Below are 16454 nucleotides of genomic sequence, written 5' to 3' on the forward strand. Positions count from 1 at the left end.
GAGATGACAGAGTGAGTTGATAGCCAGCTTTGTAGTACTGGTTATCCTGGATGGGCGTTGTTAGGCTCTGTGAAGCCAGCTCACCTAAAGAAAGCCTGGCTATGTTAAACGTGCATCGTAGTACAGGCCCACCGTGGGAGAGCGAGCATCAGAGCAGAGACAGTGAAGTGACGGACCGTGGGAGAGAGAAAAGCAGGCGAGCAGTGACACACATCCTGCGACTAGAGTTGCTTTACCTGCGACAGCTGTTTTATTTTTATTCTCCCCTTCCTCAATGTAGTTCCATCATGTATGTGACAAAAATAGAATTTATTATGAATCGTTAAGGGCATCTGTCAGTTAAATTATTTTTGGAAATACCTAATTTTCTATTTTAGAAAACAGTATTTTAGAACAGTGGTAATAGTCTGGAAACATAAATATTTTTCCATACTTTATTTTTCATTTTCCATACTTTTTACTGTATTGATTATTTTCTCCATTTATCATTTTGTCTAGAAAATGCCTGTTATGTCCTACAGCCGAAAGTGAAGTCTTCAAATGTCTTCTTGCGTTTTACAGTCAAAAACCCAAAGACAGTCATTATACTCTGATGTATGAGAAAGAAAAGCATCAAATTCTCACATTTGAGAAGCTGGAAACAACAAATGTTTTGCTTAAAGAAAATGACTGAAACAATTAATCTTTTCTGTCAATCAGCTCATAATATAATCGTTGCAGCTCTCACTTCTCCTTTTTATGGCCTCTCTGTCATAAATGATGACAAACAGGTAGAAACACGAAAGAAAAGGCGTCTTACACTCTTCCTTACATACACTTAGCGAGCAAACTATGGCAGATGGAGCACAAAAAATTGTCCTGATACACTGCAAGCTATGTCACGGCATGAGAATAGGTTAAGATTTTTCTTACAGTGGTGTTTTATTAAGTTTTAATCATTTCCTCAACTTTGTAAATGAGTCTTTCTTCATCCATGACTGGAGGAGAAATGGAAACGTCAAGGACATCAGCATAGATTTTGACCATAGACTGTATATAAATCCATATATCTTGTACATAACTGCATATTATTATATACAATTTATGATTTTGACCAATGAAAATATGTTGTTGGAGAGGCAAGTGAGTAAAACTTTGCAAAAATAGAGCCAGAGCATGTTTTTTTTTTTTTGTTTTGTTTTTTGTTTTTTTAAAACAAGCAACACGAAGCGTAGCCTGTTCTGTGATGCATGCATTATTGGAAAAACTGAAACAATCTAATGTTCCCATGTTTGCACCACATCCAGTTAAGAATAGGTGTTAACACTGTCATAATACAGGGAAGAGTTACTGTGTTGTCACCATAATTCATTTATTTTTTGATGGGAATCTGTCAAAGCACATTAATTAGAGCACAAGCTCCTCACACCTCTGTTGAACCTTGTTTTCATTCTGATTGATGAGGGCAAATTTCTACACTAGTTCTGATGTGCACTCATGTTCGCAAATGATCTTGGATAATTATATAGACTCCTCTGGATATCACTCGCTTGACAATTCACACAATCAGCAGAAGGATTTAATTACAGCTTACGTTTTGAATCCATGGTAAAACTCACATATCTACTATAATACAGTCCTGTGATTGGTCTCTGTTGCATTTGCCCAGTGGTTTGATTTTGCTGTGAGTTCATATGAACCACATCAAATGGGTTTGGTGCAAAAGCACCTGAAATGATTCTACGTAAATATGAGAGGGCATGTTTTAATTTTAGCTTTCAATCTGTGGGTATTTCATTATGACATCCTGTGAGGTGAATATATGAATGACAAACGTTCAAGACAGAAGAAAGCTTAGGGTTCAAATCAGGTCCAGACACTGAATTGGCAGACGCTGACTCACTTGTGGGATTTCTTCATGTTGGCGCCATCAGGACCCTCTCCGCAGTCGTAGGCTTGGATGGTGAAGGTGTGCTCCTTCTGCAGCTCGCAGTCCAGCTTGTCTTTGGCCCTGATGACCCCTTCACCAGTGGACTTGTCCAGGACCACTGCCTCGAAGGGGACATTCTGCCCATGGATCCTGAAGCCGCAAATCTCACCTGAACACGTCAAGAGCCAAAAGAGAATTTGCTCAGAATAACTGACGTTAGACAGGCAATTTCATTGTTCAGATGAAAAGTTATGTTAACAACGAAACCATAAATTCACGCAAAACAAAAAACAAAATCAAAGATCAGCCACAGGTTTTGGGTGCCAGGGAGTTGTAGATTGGGGTGGGTGGTGTCTGTGGAGGAAGCTCAAAAGCACTGTCATATGGGTGAGTACTTGGAGGGGGAGTTGGGAGAGGGTGTGGGACATTTAGTATCATAGAAGACGGAGTGTCTTTTCCAAGCCACTTGAAAACATTGCATCCAGTCATGCAGGCAGAAACCGAAAAGATGTGGACAGGCATTTCAGAGGGGTACTTAGAATATCAGAAATTAAATTCATGAAACCAAGCCCAAAAAGTAAGTACACAGAGAACAGTATTTGAAGTGAAGATCATTTATCTCTGTAATGAATACAAATTACAGCCTATCGCATGATAGAAACAATAATTAACAGAATTAAAAGAAATGAAATTGAAATCTTTACAAGAGCATGAAAGCATTGTGATAAGCACCAATTCAGTCATCAAAACCCGAAAAGGTCTGTGAAAGAAAAAAAAAACCTCAGACGATACCTCCAAACGTTTTTGGTTTTTTTTTTTTTTTAAATCAATGAAAGTCTTCCTGTGTAATTTCACCTCTCACCCAAAACTACTGCAAAATGATTAAAAATTAAATGAAATAATAATCAACAGTATTCAAACAAAAAAGTACTGGATGAGAACTGGGGTTAGAAATATCAACTTGCTTGACATCCACATCAAATGACAACTGCAGCCATGCTAATGGTAGAGATTAGTGGTGGAGAATTAACTCAAGAGGTCCACTGAGGCAAAGATGCAACAACAGAAACTTTGTAGCAGAGAGAGTTTGCATTAGTTAACAATCTCAGCAGCTTTCAGTTGAAGACTTAAATGTCAGAAAAGTCCACAGGAGTCACTGTACCTGCATATATCTGATAGGTCACAGAGAGGCACCACAAATGTGGATGACGCCTTTCAGACGCTGATCTTTAATCCTCTTTAAATACCAATTCTAGTGTCAATTTCTGCTCCAATTTTCATGGGTGTTGGTTGTGAAATCATTTCATGTGTTCTTTCAGATTTTACTTTATCATTATGTGTCAAAAATTGGCTTTTCCTTCTATTATTATTATTTTTTTAATTGAAAGGATTAGATTGGAGAAAATGGCAGCAAAGTGACTGAAAACTCCTGTCTTAAAGCAGCTTTCTGTTTCCTGGTGACAGCTGAAAAACTGTTAGGGTCTGCAAACTGCAATGGATGTCTCATGCACAGATATTTCTAAGTACAGTCAGCCCCACATCACACTTTTCATCCAGCTGTTGGAAGTCCAAAAAACTGAGGGTGAGAAAAACATAAAATCGAGAAAACCAAATGGGAAGATTACAGAGCATGGCGGGAGTTTCTGTGTAAGAGTGTGGATGCTGTTTTTTTGCGTTAGTGGGTTAATAGTAACAACTAAGCACAAGGCAGAAGAAAGAGCCCAAGATCACCTTCTTCAGTGAGGGTCACCTCAAAACTCTCTACAAGGAAGGGAGAGAAGATAAACCCAGATCAGTTAAAAGAAAAGTTAGAATCTCAGAGAAAACACACAGAGGACAGGAAGGAAACATACTCTCTATAAGCTTAGAAATCCACCAACAGAAAATATTCAGTTTCTCACAAGCAAAGAGTCTTCTGCCAGTTGAAAGAAAGGAAAGATTAAAACATTTATGAAAAGCCGGTTGTGTTGAAGTGTTTGCAGTTTTATTAATGGCTCAGCAGCTCCTTGTAGAAGAAACAACTAGCAAGAAAGTGACAGAACATCCAATTACAAGCAACAGAAACAGCACTTTTAATGTCAGCATGTTTTTGGTGATTCTGAAGAGTCTGTCCTTCATTTTACTTCTCTTAACACTGAGAGTGTTTATACTAGGTTGACTGCTTTGCCCCGGCATGGGGGTTACCTAGTGCCACACCAAAGTCCATTCTCATTTAACACTTTTAACACGTACAGTTTCTTTACATATTCAACAGTTACTTTCTGAAATCCACATGATCCACTCTTGGCACTTTTCTACACTCTACACTCTGTAAGTTAATTTATGTTTTGTGGCTGTCGAAAGAAGTTTGCCTTCAGAAATTTAAGCCAGATATCCCTGAAGTTTAAGGACAAAGATCATAGTTTGGGTTAAAATGAAAATATTTCTTCCAGAAGGCTAACTTATCCTGTGTGCTGTTTTATGTGTGTTAGTGGAATCAGTTTAAAGTAAACTTTACTGCACTTAACCAGTTACAATCATTTATGTGTTGTTTTTACCTTTCAAAGCCAAAAGTACAAAAAAAAAAAGGGTGGCAGCTTCTTCTGTAAAGACTGTGTTAAATGGACAGATGATATAATCTCAAATCAATTGCAGGTCCCAGAACTGCACTGAATCAAAGTTATATCATGGCAGACTTCGTGATATCAGCAAAACTGGTATCATTGTCCAAAGAATAGCTATAATATCACCTCATGATGAAACTAGTGATTTAGAGCCCTATCTTAAAGCTGTTTTTTCTGTTACTCCCATTATTTCCTTTCTCCTAAACAGTGACGAAGAACGAATGAAGAAAGTGGAAATGCTAAATGTTGAGCTTTCATTAAAACAAAATTATTACTGTTGTATTATAGTCTTGGGCAGTACCACAGTATTAAGGTATACCAGGGTATGTAGAAATTCAGACGTTAAGATTTTTCAATACCAGGCGCTCATCTTTCTATTAAACTCATACTTATATTGAGGATGTACCGATATAGTGCATATCACGTGCCACCAAAGGTCAGTCTCTACTGGTGGAAGGGGCTGCTGAGCTGGCAAACATGGTGACCACAAATGGTGGGGATAACATTACGGGACTGTCAACAAACCTGGCAGCAACAGAAGGGAAAGACCACGGGAAAAACTGTGGTGAAGTAGGGGTTTATTTAGACCAAACCAGAGTTGGTGATATTGGAACAGTGGACCAAGGTAGGTAGTGCCTCACACAAATACCGTCATATACCGTACACCCCGCCGAAATTTTAGACAGTATGAAGGTATCAAAACGTCCGGCACAGTGCTCACTCCACATAAAATGCACCGCCTGGGCTTCATTACATTACTTCCAGAAAACTTCACAGAAAACAATGAGGGTAAAACAGCATCACTGTCATTGTTAACCTAATATTGTCTGGTCTACCTCAGCTAACCAAAAAAAAGCATGTCGTTCACAACTGAGCCTATTTTGTAACAGATATCGACAGCCTTATCTTCACTTCACCTATTCAACTGAATATAACAATTTAGACAAGAGATACTTGACTGTCCTGAACCACAGAAACTTGCTTTGTTTATGGACTCACAGCAGTGCGCCACAACAGAATAAATATAACAGAAACACTAAAATTGATATTTGGCGTTACTTTTGGCAATTAAAAAAAAGACTGGCCTGTACAAAGGTCTGTTTAGTTATAGGGGAAACATTAACTGCACATACATTTTCTGGAAAATTAGTAGGGTTGGGTACCGTTCATAATTGAACTGATACGGTACTGGTATCTGGAATTCGGTACCGGTACCAAACGGTACCTTATTTCGGTACTTTTTAACCCTATGGGCCCTAGGTCTTTTTGGGGTATTTTTGATGCCTTTACTTTTAAGCTCATATCACAGTCATTATAACGGCCACATACACATGCTATATCTTGGGGTTTTTTTCAGGACTATCTGGGCTAACCGGATTTGCCATCATTACATGTTCTTCTGTGTGCCTGTATTTTATACATTTTCACATGTATCTCACCATAGCAAGTTGGAAGTTGACATATTCTGCCATATATGAAGAGGGAAGACTCTCTGGAATCTGGCAATATAAGAACCATGATGGTGGGACATTCTGTCACTTCACAGTTGTCCAAAACATGTGGTTTGTGCCAGGCGGACATGATAGCCAGTATTTTTTCATTATTGCAAGAAATTCCATTGACTCATTCACAAGTCAAAAATGTGTTTTATCTGAAAGAAACATGCAATATTTACATCTAAGATCATAGAAAAATAGTCAACCAAGTGCAATGATGTCCTCCAAGATAATATTTGTTTTTCAGTTTCAGTTATATATTGGGGGTACATTTTGGGCATTGGTGGGAGGGCACGTGTCCCCCTCAATGTATATGGTGACTACGGCCCTGTCATGCATGCATAATTAGGCCTCAGTTGTCTGGGTGCGCAAAGGTGAAGTGGCTGGTCTTGTCATACAAAGTTTGATGGCGTGTCAACTGGACAATATGGAGATATTTGCATCTTGAAAGCCGGACTACAAATGTGGACAGACAGGGAGAAATGCACGCAAGCCTAAGACGTGGTAAGATACGATATTCCTCACTATATGAAGTGACTGATAACAAGATCTGTATAATGGATTGTACAGAAATTCATCAGGTTTTTATTTTGTAGACAATTGATCTGGATTTATAGCGTGATGGGATGACAGCACAATGATGTGTGTGGTATCAGTGGAAAGCTTTGCTCCTGCGCTTTCATGTGATATGCGTGGTATTTCTGTGCGAGCCTGCGTTCGCGAGTAATCCATCCAACAGTAATGTGTGTGCAAAGCTGTATGAAAGCTGTTATACATCAATTTATTGTAACTTTATCAATTTTTTTTGCTGTGAAAACATTGGATTACCAACAAGTGCTTGGCCTTGTCGGAAAGCTACAGTTTTGCCGTTTTATGTGATATGCGTGGCTTCTCACTATGACACACGGTCGCGGAGAAAATCCACAGAGAAGAACGGGTCTGAATTTGGATGCACTATGCGTCGTTCGGGCCCATAGTCTAAACTTCTCAGTTTCAACATTTTATTGAGAACATTTAGGAACAGTGCTGCATGTTAACTTTTGTCTGCACATTTTTTTGTCGCCATTGTTGCTGAGTCTGAGGTGCGAGTCATGCGCTCTCGCTTATTTTATGTGAATTGGTACTTGGTAGTACCGACGTAAATCGGTACCAAGTACAAAAAGCACCGAGTTTCGGTACCCAACCCTAAAAATTTGATTAATTCACTCTGATAATAGTTAAAAATGCACACAAGTTAAGAAGCAATTTGGTAGTACAAATTAAAAAAATAATGAAGTCCCTTCCTCCTTGGCTGTTTGTTTAAAAGCCCTGCCAGGGCCTTCTGTGTGTTGGACCTGGTCATTTTGTTTTCACCTACTAAACAATTAGAAATGGATTTCACATTAGGGACCGCTGTTCAGGTCCAGTCATGCAGTGGGAGTTGTGGGCCTCCCTGTTCACCACAGCTCTAATGACCAGCTCACATCAGTGCTTCAGAAATTCCTGAGCGTTTCACTGGTCACTCACTCCGGCCTCTCGGTTCAGCTCAACTAAGGCTGTCACAATGACTGGTATGTATTGATTTTACAGGCTTGACCTGCTGAGGTCATTAAACGCCTGGCACTAAATAAATACAGTGAATTAGAAACCGAGAATATTAATTGGCTAATAGATCAATATGCTGTATATATCTTCTGGCATTCATTTGCTGGATCTGTCTTACAGAAACAAAAATGGCTAATGTTCCTACATGAACCAAATAACCCATATCTGGTGGGTAAATGCTCCCTGCTTTGTGTTCCTCGCTTGTTTTAGAGCACAGTCATCCATGAACACTGAGCTCATTTTCAAGTTTGCAAGAGGGCTTTGGTTTCAGCTATTTCAGCTCCAATCAGCCTGACTGAACTCACCACAAAGAGATGACACAATTAAAGCTAGCCCCACAGCACATCACACTAATACACATACAAACTCATACAGCAGATCCTCGTTTGTTCTAAATATTCACATATTCACACTAATCTGACTTGTGAGCCTGTGATTGGGCTCCTCTGACCTGTGGGTCAGCTTTACAGTGAACCTTGTTTGTTGGCACAGATGGAGCGACTAGAAGGAGGCTGGCACAACAGAGCCGGTCACCCCTGATGCCACGTGAAGCCAGATTGCTTGCTCTGTCTCGAGAGAGAGCTAGTTCACACGGACAAGCAGTTCATTCGCAAAGCTCAGCTCATCAAAAAGGGAGCCCCAGCTGAAAGAAGTGGGAGCACCAAGCACTGTATTCAACGCTAATTTACTGTGAAAGGAGACAAACATCATGCGGACAACAGGCATATTATTCAACTCCCTGCCCTTCAGAAATTATGGGCCTCTTGCTGTAACTGCCCACCTCAAAAATGGTGTGCTGCCAGGCCGATGAGTTTTTGAGAACAAATTTCACATAACTTTGTAAGGAATATTACATTTGGCATCACGTGGATGTTAAAGCCTCACTTGTTAAATCAAAGTAATGGGAGATTTTAAAAAATGGTAAGTGAAGTGAAGTGAAGAGCGCTATGTGTGTGAGCAGACAAAAGATCATGTGATGTGAAATGGTGGGAAATCATTTCCAGCGCTGTGGTGCTTTGAATCCTGGCCAGAGTCAATCCTGGTGTGATTAAAAAACCCCAGAGCGGCCTTGGTATATAAAGCACACTAATTGTGGCTCTCCACTGGGAGGGGGAAAGAAAACCCAAAACATGAAAGAGTATTTTGATCTGAATATCAAAAGGGCCAATCTGGAGGATATGGTAGCCAGCTGTATGTCAATATGACAGGCATGTCATAAAAATCTAATGTGCAAAATACCACTGGGTCATATAGACCGCTACCAGGGGTGCATTCAATGATTATTCGACAAAGGCAAAGATATTCTCTCCCTACTACTACTGAGGTTTAAATTCGTAAACATATAATCTCAAATATGGCCACATCACAGAGAGATTGAAACACCCTGAAGAGTGCGGTGCCTTCATATATTACCCATGACATACTGATAATTTTTAAAGCATTATGCAGAGGCTAGATTTGGGGTCTTGATTTCCTCAAATAGTCTAGTGTGGAAGATTTAGGAGGATATACTGGCAGAAATTGAATATAATATGATAAGTATGTTGTCTTTAGTGTATAATTACCAAAAAATAAGAATGGTTGTGTTATCGTTACCTCAGAATGAGGAGCAACACACACACCACAAGCTAACGTTATCCCTACAGTATTTAGGCAGCCATATCTGATTAATTCAGACAGGGCAAAAGAAATGACAGCGGCGACTGGTGACGTTACATTTATACCTAACTTATACCTTTTGTAATCAAAAATGATCTAAAGCTCAATCCTGAGCTTGTTCAATAAATTGTTTTCTAATAAATTATAAATATAGCAATTTCTGATTAAACCATATCAATATCGGGTTTACAAAAATAAACAATTTCCCCCCGGGGATTAATAAAGTATTCTGAATCTGAATCTGAACTATAGCTTCTGGTTAGGTCTCACCCATTTCCTGTTTAAGCCACACCCACGTGCAGTTCAAACTCGCCCAATCCGAGTAGAGATGTGGATACAGATAAATTAGTTGGTTTAACAGATACAGATATAGATGGTGGACTCCCTCATCCCTAATAGTTCCATCATTGTTCAAAGTCAACAAAGATAATACATTATGATGTTAGTTTTAATAAATCAAAAATCTTAAAAATTAAGGAAATTTCTCTGGCAGTTATATCACTTTGCTCTTTTGAAAACGTACCGAGCCGTGATGCCCCCGTGTTCTGCTGTACTGAACTGTGAATTTTGTGAACTGCTACACACCTACTATATAGCGATTTGGTCCTTGTCCATGGAAACTATCATGCTGCACTACCATGTTGCTACAGGAACCCAGAGCAGACAAACCAAACACTGGCTCTAGATAGAGCCATTTGTGTTTTTGCGTTGTAGGTAACATCTCCTCCATGACAAGCGGCATCGAAAAAACACTTATTTTTAACGTGAAACTGCTTAATTATATGTTTCTACTGGTTTTAATCACCTGGTCCATTTGTTTTGGAGAGACAAAGACATCTGTGGATAATTCAGCTACCGGTTTCAGCTGGTTGCAATCTGCAATCCTCAGCGCTACATGTCACTAAATCCCCCATAAATCTTACACACAGCTCCTTTAAAAGAATAATGACTTAAGTTTTGTTTAAAAAAAAGTCCATTAGCAAAATGATTACATCTTCAAACACATCAATGTCCTCAAAGTCATTATGAAATTTACATTATTCATAGATGAACAGCTTTTGTGCATCCATTACATGTAACACAGTCTCAAAGCTTTAATGGCACAGGGCAATTAGTATGTTTGCTTCTTTTATTTACTGTGAAAATGAGTCATTCCAAGTGAAGTGAAGCTGAGGGAGTAAAGAAATGGCAGCAGCGGCATTAAACCTCCTCTCTCACCTGCGTAGCGTAGAGGAGCATCTTTGTCCAGGGCAATTAGAGGAGGGTCCAGAAGTACTTTGTCATCGTTTTCCGTTACGATCCCGTGGTACGTCGTCTCGATCCATGGCTTGTGCTTATTGACTGTGAAACAGAGAGAGGAAATGTCAGTGTTTATATAAAACAGTCTATACAATAATTTCCATCCTGAGGTGAGATGTGCTGATAGGCAATTTGTTTTTCTCTCACTGGCACTAATTGGCAATTTATATCTTTTTTTTCCCCGTACTTTTAATAATCAGATTTTATCTGTGTTTTCTCAAAATGCTACTTTGACTTTTATCATTCCTCCCATTGCAGCCTGAGTAAGTTTTTAATGAGGTTTTGGATGCTTTAAATATTATTTTAGAAGCATCACAAACAATGAAGGGATCAGCCACAACAGGAACAGGCAACCATGAGCCAAGGAGGACAAAGACTGTGTAGAATTTAAACCGATGACACATTTGGTGGGGTGAAAATCTGCTGCTTTTCCCTTTGTTGCACATCAATCTGTATCCTAAATACAATATAGTTATGTTATATTGTAAGATGTATCCAAACTGAAGACAAATTCTTTCAAGATGATTTTATGATAGCACTTTTTGTATGCCACTAATGTTCCAAGATACAGACAAATCCAAACTCCATTACAGTTAATGACTTAACACAGGGGATTACATGGATGACAAAGACTCCAACCATGTCTTTCAGGCCGGTTTGTGGAGCACTAGTTTGGTGGTGCACAGCCTTGTGTGCTAGTCGGCCTGGGAAGCATCCCAGCTGCAGACAGGACTCTGTTGTAGCTGGCGGCTGCAGAAAAAGCTGCAGTTTTGACACAACTGCTTTGGCTTCATTTTGCAGCCCAGGTACGGTGCCAATTAATTTGGGCTAAAAGTCAGTTGAGTTTAAATTAGAGCTCTCTTACAGCCCAATATGTGCTTACTCCTGAGCGAGGGGAGAGGATGGCATTCCTGTGCTACTGATCTGCAAAGGTGATGCTAACTCTGGCTGACAGCATGCTGAAGGGGATAGAAACACAAGGAGAGGCAACCGGACCAGACCATTTCCTGAGGACAAGACTTTAACAAAAGCAGCCAAGTACGTCGAAAATCATATAAGTAATTCTTTGACTGCATTTTGGATAATTTTAGTTCAGGTACAATATCATATTGAGGTAATGTTAACGAGAGCTGCAAACTGCAACCATTACATAATTGCCTTATGCCAGACCTATTTACACACAGATCCACTGTTTTACTCTTTGATCACACTGATTGAGTCAAATCTTTGGACATTTTTAATCATTTTCTAAAAGAAAAAGACATTTTTTTTAAGCTACTAAACAATGTAGGAATTTCAGAGCTCAAATCATCTGCTCTGTTCAGTCATGTTGCCTCTCTCTCATCACCTAAAGCCAACAGTCCTTATTCAGGTCATTTCCAATGTAAACTGTGATAAATTCAACATGGCCACGTCATGCATTCAAGGTAATCCATACTTACAATGAACGGCTGTGATAGCCTAAACAATAAACAGTTTAGGCTATCACATCTACTGTAATGTAGGAAACTGTTCTGGTTACATAACAATTCATCTGGGGTTAACAATAATCTATTTAATAATTTATGAACATCATAATTTGCCAGTGGTTATGCAGGAGCTTTCTTTTTCATTCTTTTACTTCAAATGCATTTTAGGATCAGAAGTATCAAAGCACACACATGAAAAATCTCAGGCAGTGGAAAATAAAGCTCTAAAAGTGGGTTTCTCTACAATGTCCAAAGGCATTTTCGAACCAGGGGAGCTTTTTCACAGGTCTAACAACCCCCATTTTTGTCGTATCTGCACCGCATGTAGTAGGACTGGTTGTAGTTCTAAGAATGACGTTTTGAGGGAGTAAGTTTTCTTCCAGCACAAGAGGAACCATGAGTGACATAACTTTGTACGCTGATTGGTCAAGCACAGCCAATGCAGCACCTGCAACCACCATTCTTAAAACCCATTAACTGTTTAAACAACAGACAACACAAATCACAAACAACAGCTCGTAACAAAAAAGAAAAGGACAAATGGACTGACGATGAGGTCCAGGCTTTACTGAGCATATATCTGACATGGAAATACAATGTGATTTTGATTCATCAAGGCAAAAGTGACACTGATGTCGCAACCACTGGCCATCTTACAGTAGTGTTCCTGTTAATGGTGCAAATGCAAACTGAAAGAAAAAAAAACAAGCTCCCCAGTGGGGACTTCCTCTCAGAGTCTCTGGGCCTGTTTGATTCGAAAACTTTCTCAAAAGGCCCTCAAGTTTCTGACTTATTTTGCTTAAAAAGCTGCAATAAAGCTCCAACAGCAAGTGATGGCTTAAGTCTTGATTAAAGGTCTGTGTGAATAAGTCTGAGACAAATATATGACTTTTAGCAAATAAGTGAAACATCAATTACACGCCTGATGAGCATTTTCTCCTCTTAATTATTCTACTTCAGCACTGCTCAGCTCCTTGAATAGAAAGCCTCCAACACCTATGTTTGCTATTAAAAAGCCAATTTTGTTATCATTCACCCAAAGCACTCATGAGCAAATCATATTACTGACTTGTTTATGCTGTTTAAGTAGGAACCTATAAGAAGCACTTGGATTGTATTGCTGTCCAAGAGCACAATGATTGATTTCTGCATCAGAGTACATGTACACACACATTGACAGCTTTTATAAGATGCAAAAAAACATGGCATAAAATTAGCCTGCAATTACTTTCATATTTTACTTTCGTCAGACAGGGCAGTGAGGTAATCATTAACGCCAAAGAGGCAGCTACTCAAATATGTGCTTGGTCTTTATTTATCATTAGTACCACTGCGTATTAATTATTCAATGTGACAAACTAATTCTGTTGTCTGAAATAGAAACTGTGGTTAAAATTAAAGTTTGGGGGTATTTTTGATTTTTTTACGCTCTTTGAGAACTTCAAAAGCTGGTCAAAGGGTTTGTGAATGTAAAAGCTCAATATTAGCAGTGTCTTTACAAACTGAATCATATGCTCCAGCCCACGTCTATCCAATTACCTGCACACAATGACACACTCTGAGCAAGACATTCATCTCAACAGGCAACATTATTTAAATAGACAGTGGGTTAATTACTGTGTCCCTGTCGCAAAATGTGGGTGCCATTCAAGCCTTTGCCATGGCTGCCATACAAAATGTTGCTGCCACTTGCAGCTTGTAATACTTCCATGATTGTATAAATATAGCCTGCAATTTTGTGTATGTTAGCATCTGAAAATAACTTCTCACTTAGCACCTAAAACTTATATTAGACATGTCTCATCAGCTGACCCAAAAAGCTCCTTAAGTTACACAGCCAGAATCAATGGCAGTAAAATAATTTTTCCTCTGTGAGTCTTTACAGCTAAATCCTAATTGCAATGTGTTTTGCATAGTGAAATTAAATCCACAGCCATGTCACGCTGCAGAAAGCCTCAACATCACACATTCATTATCTGACTAATAGGAAGACGCCTGATATTCAATAACACAATCTGTGCTACAATTATATTAGGAGCCTCAAACAGTAGCCAGATAAAAGAAAACCTACAAAAGCATAAATAAATAATGAGGATGTTTTCAGGCGACTTTAAATGTCAGTCTGCCAAATCCAATTTCAGCAAAGCAAATGACTTGCGTTGTGTGTCTTTACATAATTTAGTGTAATTCTCAGTGATTGCACGATCAATGAAAATTAATTACAAGCTACTTGCACAGGATTGGTGTGATGTGGGCACCACAATGAATTAGTTATCCACCAAACTATTTTTTTTCCAGTGAGAAAAGTTCTTACAGAGTTGTCCTCAGACTGCAGTAGACATGCTTTCAAAGTTTGTCACAATGCACAAAGTTAATATGTAAATAAGCAATCAGTATCCAGACATCCAGACATCTCCATCAATTGATTAAACATAAATTTGTACTCAGTATTAACAACATAATTTGGTAAGTGCCCTAAATAGTACTAAATTCGGTACCCAACGTTACTACTGACTGCTACCAGGGGGGTAAAGAGTGTTATCCATTCCTGTTTTGGTTGCACAATGGCTGACGCACAGCCTTCTTGCTGAAAATCGAGCCTTCATTTTCCCAGGAGATTTTACCCAATAGCAAACACAATTGCATAGTGAAAGCGAGGCTCATAAGAAACCAATCTAAATGCTACTGGCACAGTACCTATACTGCCAACAAACGCAGAGAAGAAGAAGAAGAGCAAGTGCAGCATGCTAACTAGAGAGCCAAGCATGTTGTAGCCAGTATGGATATTTTTCACAGTTTTAAAGGACAACAACATGATTGTGCCTGGAGTCTGATCCCTTTCTGTCACTGCCATTACCCTGGCTAGATGCAGCGCTGAAGGACCATCACCCGAGTCGCCTTACCAGCAAACACTTAGTTCAACATCTGCCCAGTTAGCCCATGCTAACACAGCAGCAGCGGCTACATTCATTACCAGGCTGTTAAATAGTCCCCACACTGACACGGAAATGGCTCGACCCTGTTGTTGAACCCGTTAATGACCAGTAGGTAACGTTAGCTGTGTGATGCTAAAAGTTAGCCCTGTCACTGTGTGTGGGGGCGGACTGCAGGGTGTGCTACTGTCTCATGATAAACAGAGAGGGTGAGAGAGCAGATCAAGGAGGGCCTGTATGAATCAATACACTGCATAATCAAAATTTGACAGGTCAGTGTTGTTACTGTGGCAGGCCATCACAATAAGTCAATGTTTGAGAAACACAAAACCTTTATTTTTGGATTGAGGGATGCACTTTAATTGCTTGTTTTTAATAAGTTGACATGTCTAATTTGACAGTTTATGTCAAAGCCTTTAATTTGAAATCTTAAGCAAAACACATCAAATCCAAAAGCGTGTTTGTGAAGTTGTTAATGTACTTTCCTGAAAGAAAAAAAAAAAAAACAAGAGTCTGAAGTGGTTTTAGTTTTTGTTGTGTTAACAATAGTGATGTCAGTTAGATTTGGTTAGGTCAGAGCTATGGAATATTAAATCATCCACCTGTGCTCACTATATCTTAGCCTCTCTTACCCCAGGTGTGCATAAACTACAGGTTATGAACTGCTTTAAAGATACAAAAATGATAGAAAAATCCATAGTGTGCATCCCTGTTCATAGTGATAACTTAAAGCAAAAACCTTGACCATTTCTACTTTATATCTTATCCTACATAAGCGGTGCTTAGTAAGAATGAATTGTTGTCTTAGCCATTAATATAGAATTGATCAAGCCCAATAAATCGTCTTTGCTAAGCCTCCCGTGACCTGAAGTGAAGTGGATGTCTTTAGACAGATTGCCAGGCCAGACTACTACAATAATCTGCTTTAGCTTCCACAGAGTTACAGAAACTGTTGGCCAGGTCACATGTGGGCCTCACATTTGTCCATGACTCACTTGTAGCCCTCAGCACTAAGGTGTACTGAACCAGGACCAGAAATAAATGGTACAACATCAAGCTGCGTTCTCAAAGCTCCTGCAGGTTTATGCAAAACATTTCAGCCAAATTCTGACCAATAACAACACATGAACTAACCAGGAAGGCTGTCTGCCTGTGCCCTTCCTGTCTGGTCCAGTTAAATGTTAATGCCCTCAATCTAAACAGTACTTTGTCCATTTGTATAGTGTCTATCTCCACCTTGACTGATGAGCAAGAGACTAGAAAAAGGGTTTTACTTTACAAAGTGCATTTCATCCACTGTAAACAAGCAAATGCCTACTGACACAGGTAAAACCAAATGTTGTATTTTGGAAGTCAGATAACTCTGTCACATCTAATCGACTTTGTGCTGTGAGGTCAAGCAAAGACTGACAGAAGAGACCAACAATGGTCTGAGATATGCTGCAGGGATCAATTGAAATACGAGATAATGCAGATACGCTCACAGATGGCAAACTGCAGCA

General features: G+C 39.3%; 1 protein-coding gene across 4 annotated transcripts in view; it reads right to left on the minus strand.

Annotated features, from left to right (window-relative positions):
* Positions 1 to 16454, minus strand: part of clstn1 (calsyntenin 1) — a 54357-nt gene that overhangs the window by 24316 nt on the left and 13587 nt on the right. For 2 of the 4 annotated variants that reach the window (XM_049580738.1, XM_049580736.1), the window contains exons 2-4: positions 10470 to 10592; positions 3641 to 3670; positions 1883 to 2078 (exon numbers count right to left, since the gene is read on the minus strand). In XM_049580738.1, the coding sequence (XP_049436695.1) occupies positions 1883 to 2078; positions 3641 to 3670; positions 10470 to 10592 (349 nt within the window). The remainder of the gene's footprint in view (positions 1 to 1882; positions 2079 to 3640; positions 3671 to 10469; positions 10593 to 16454) is intronic. The other 2 variants (XM_049580739.1, XM_049580737.1) reach the window with 1 other exon arrangement.

The sequence above is a fragment of the Epinephelus fuscoguttatus genome, linkage group LG7 (genome assembly GCF_011397635.1).
Source record: "Epinephelus fuscoguttatus linkage group LG7, E.fuscoguttatus.final_Chr_v1".
NCBI lineage: Eukaryota > Metazoa > Chordata > Actinopteri > Perciformes > Serranidae > Epinephelus > Epinephelus fuscoguttatus.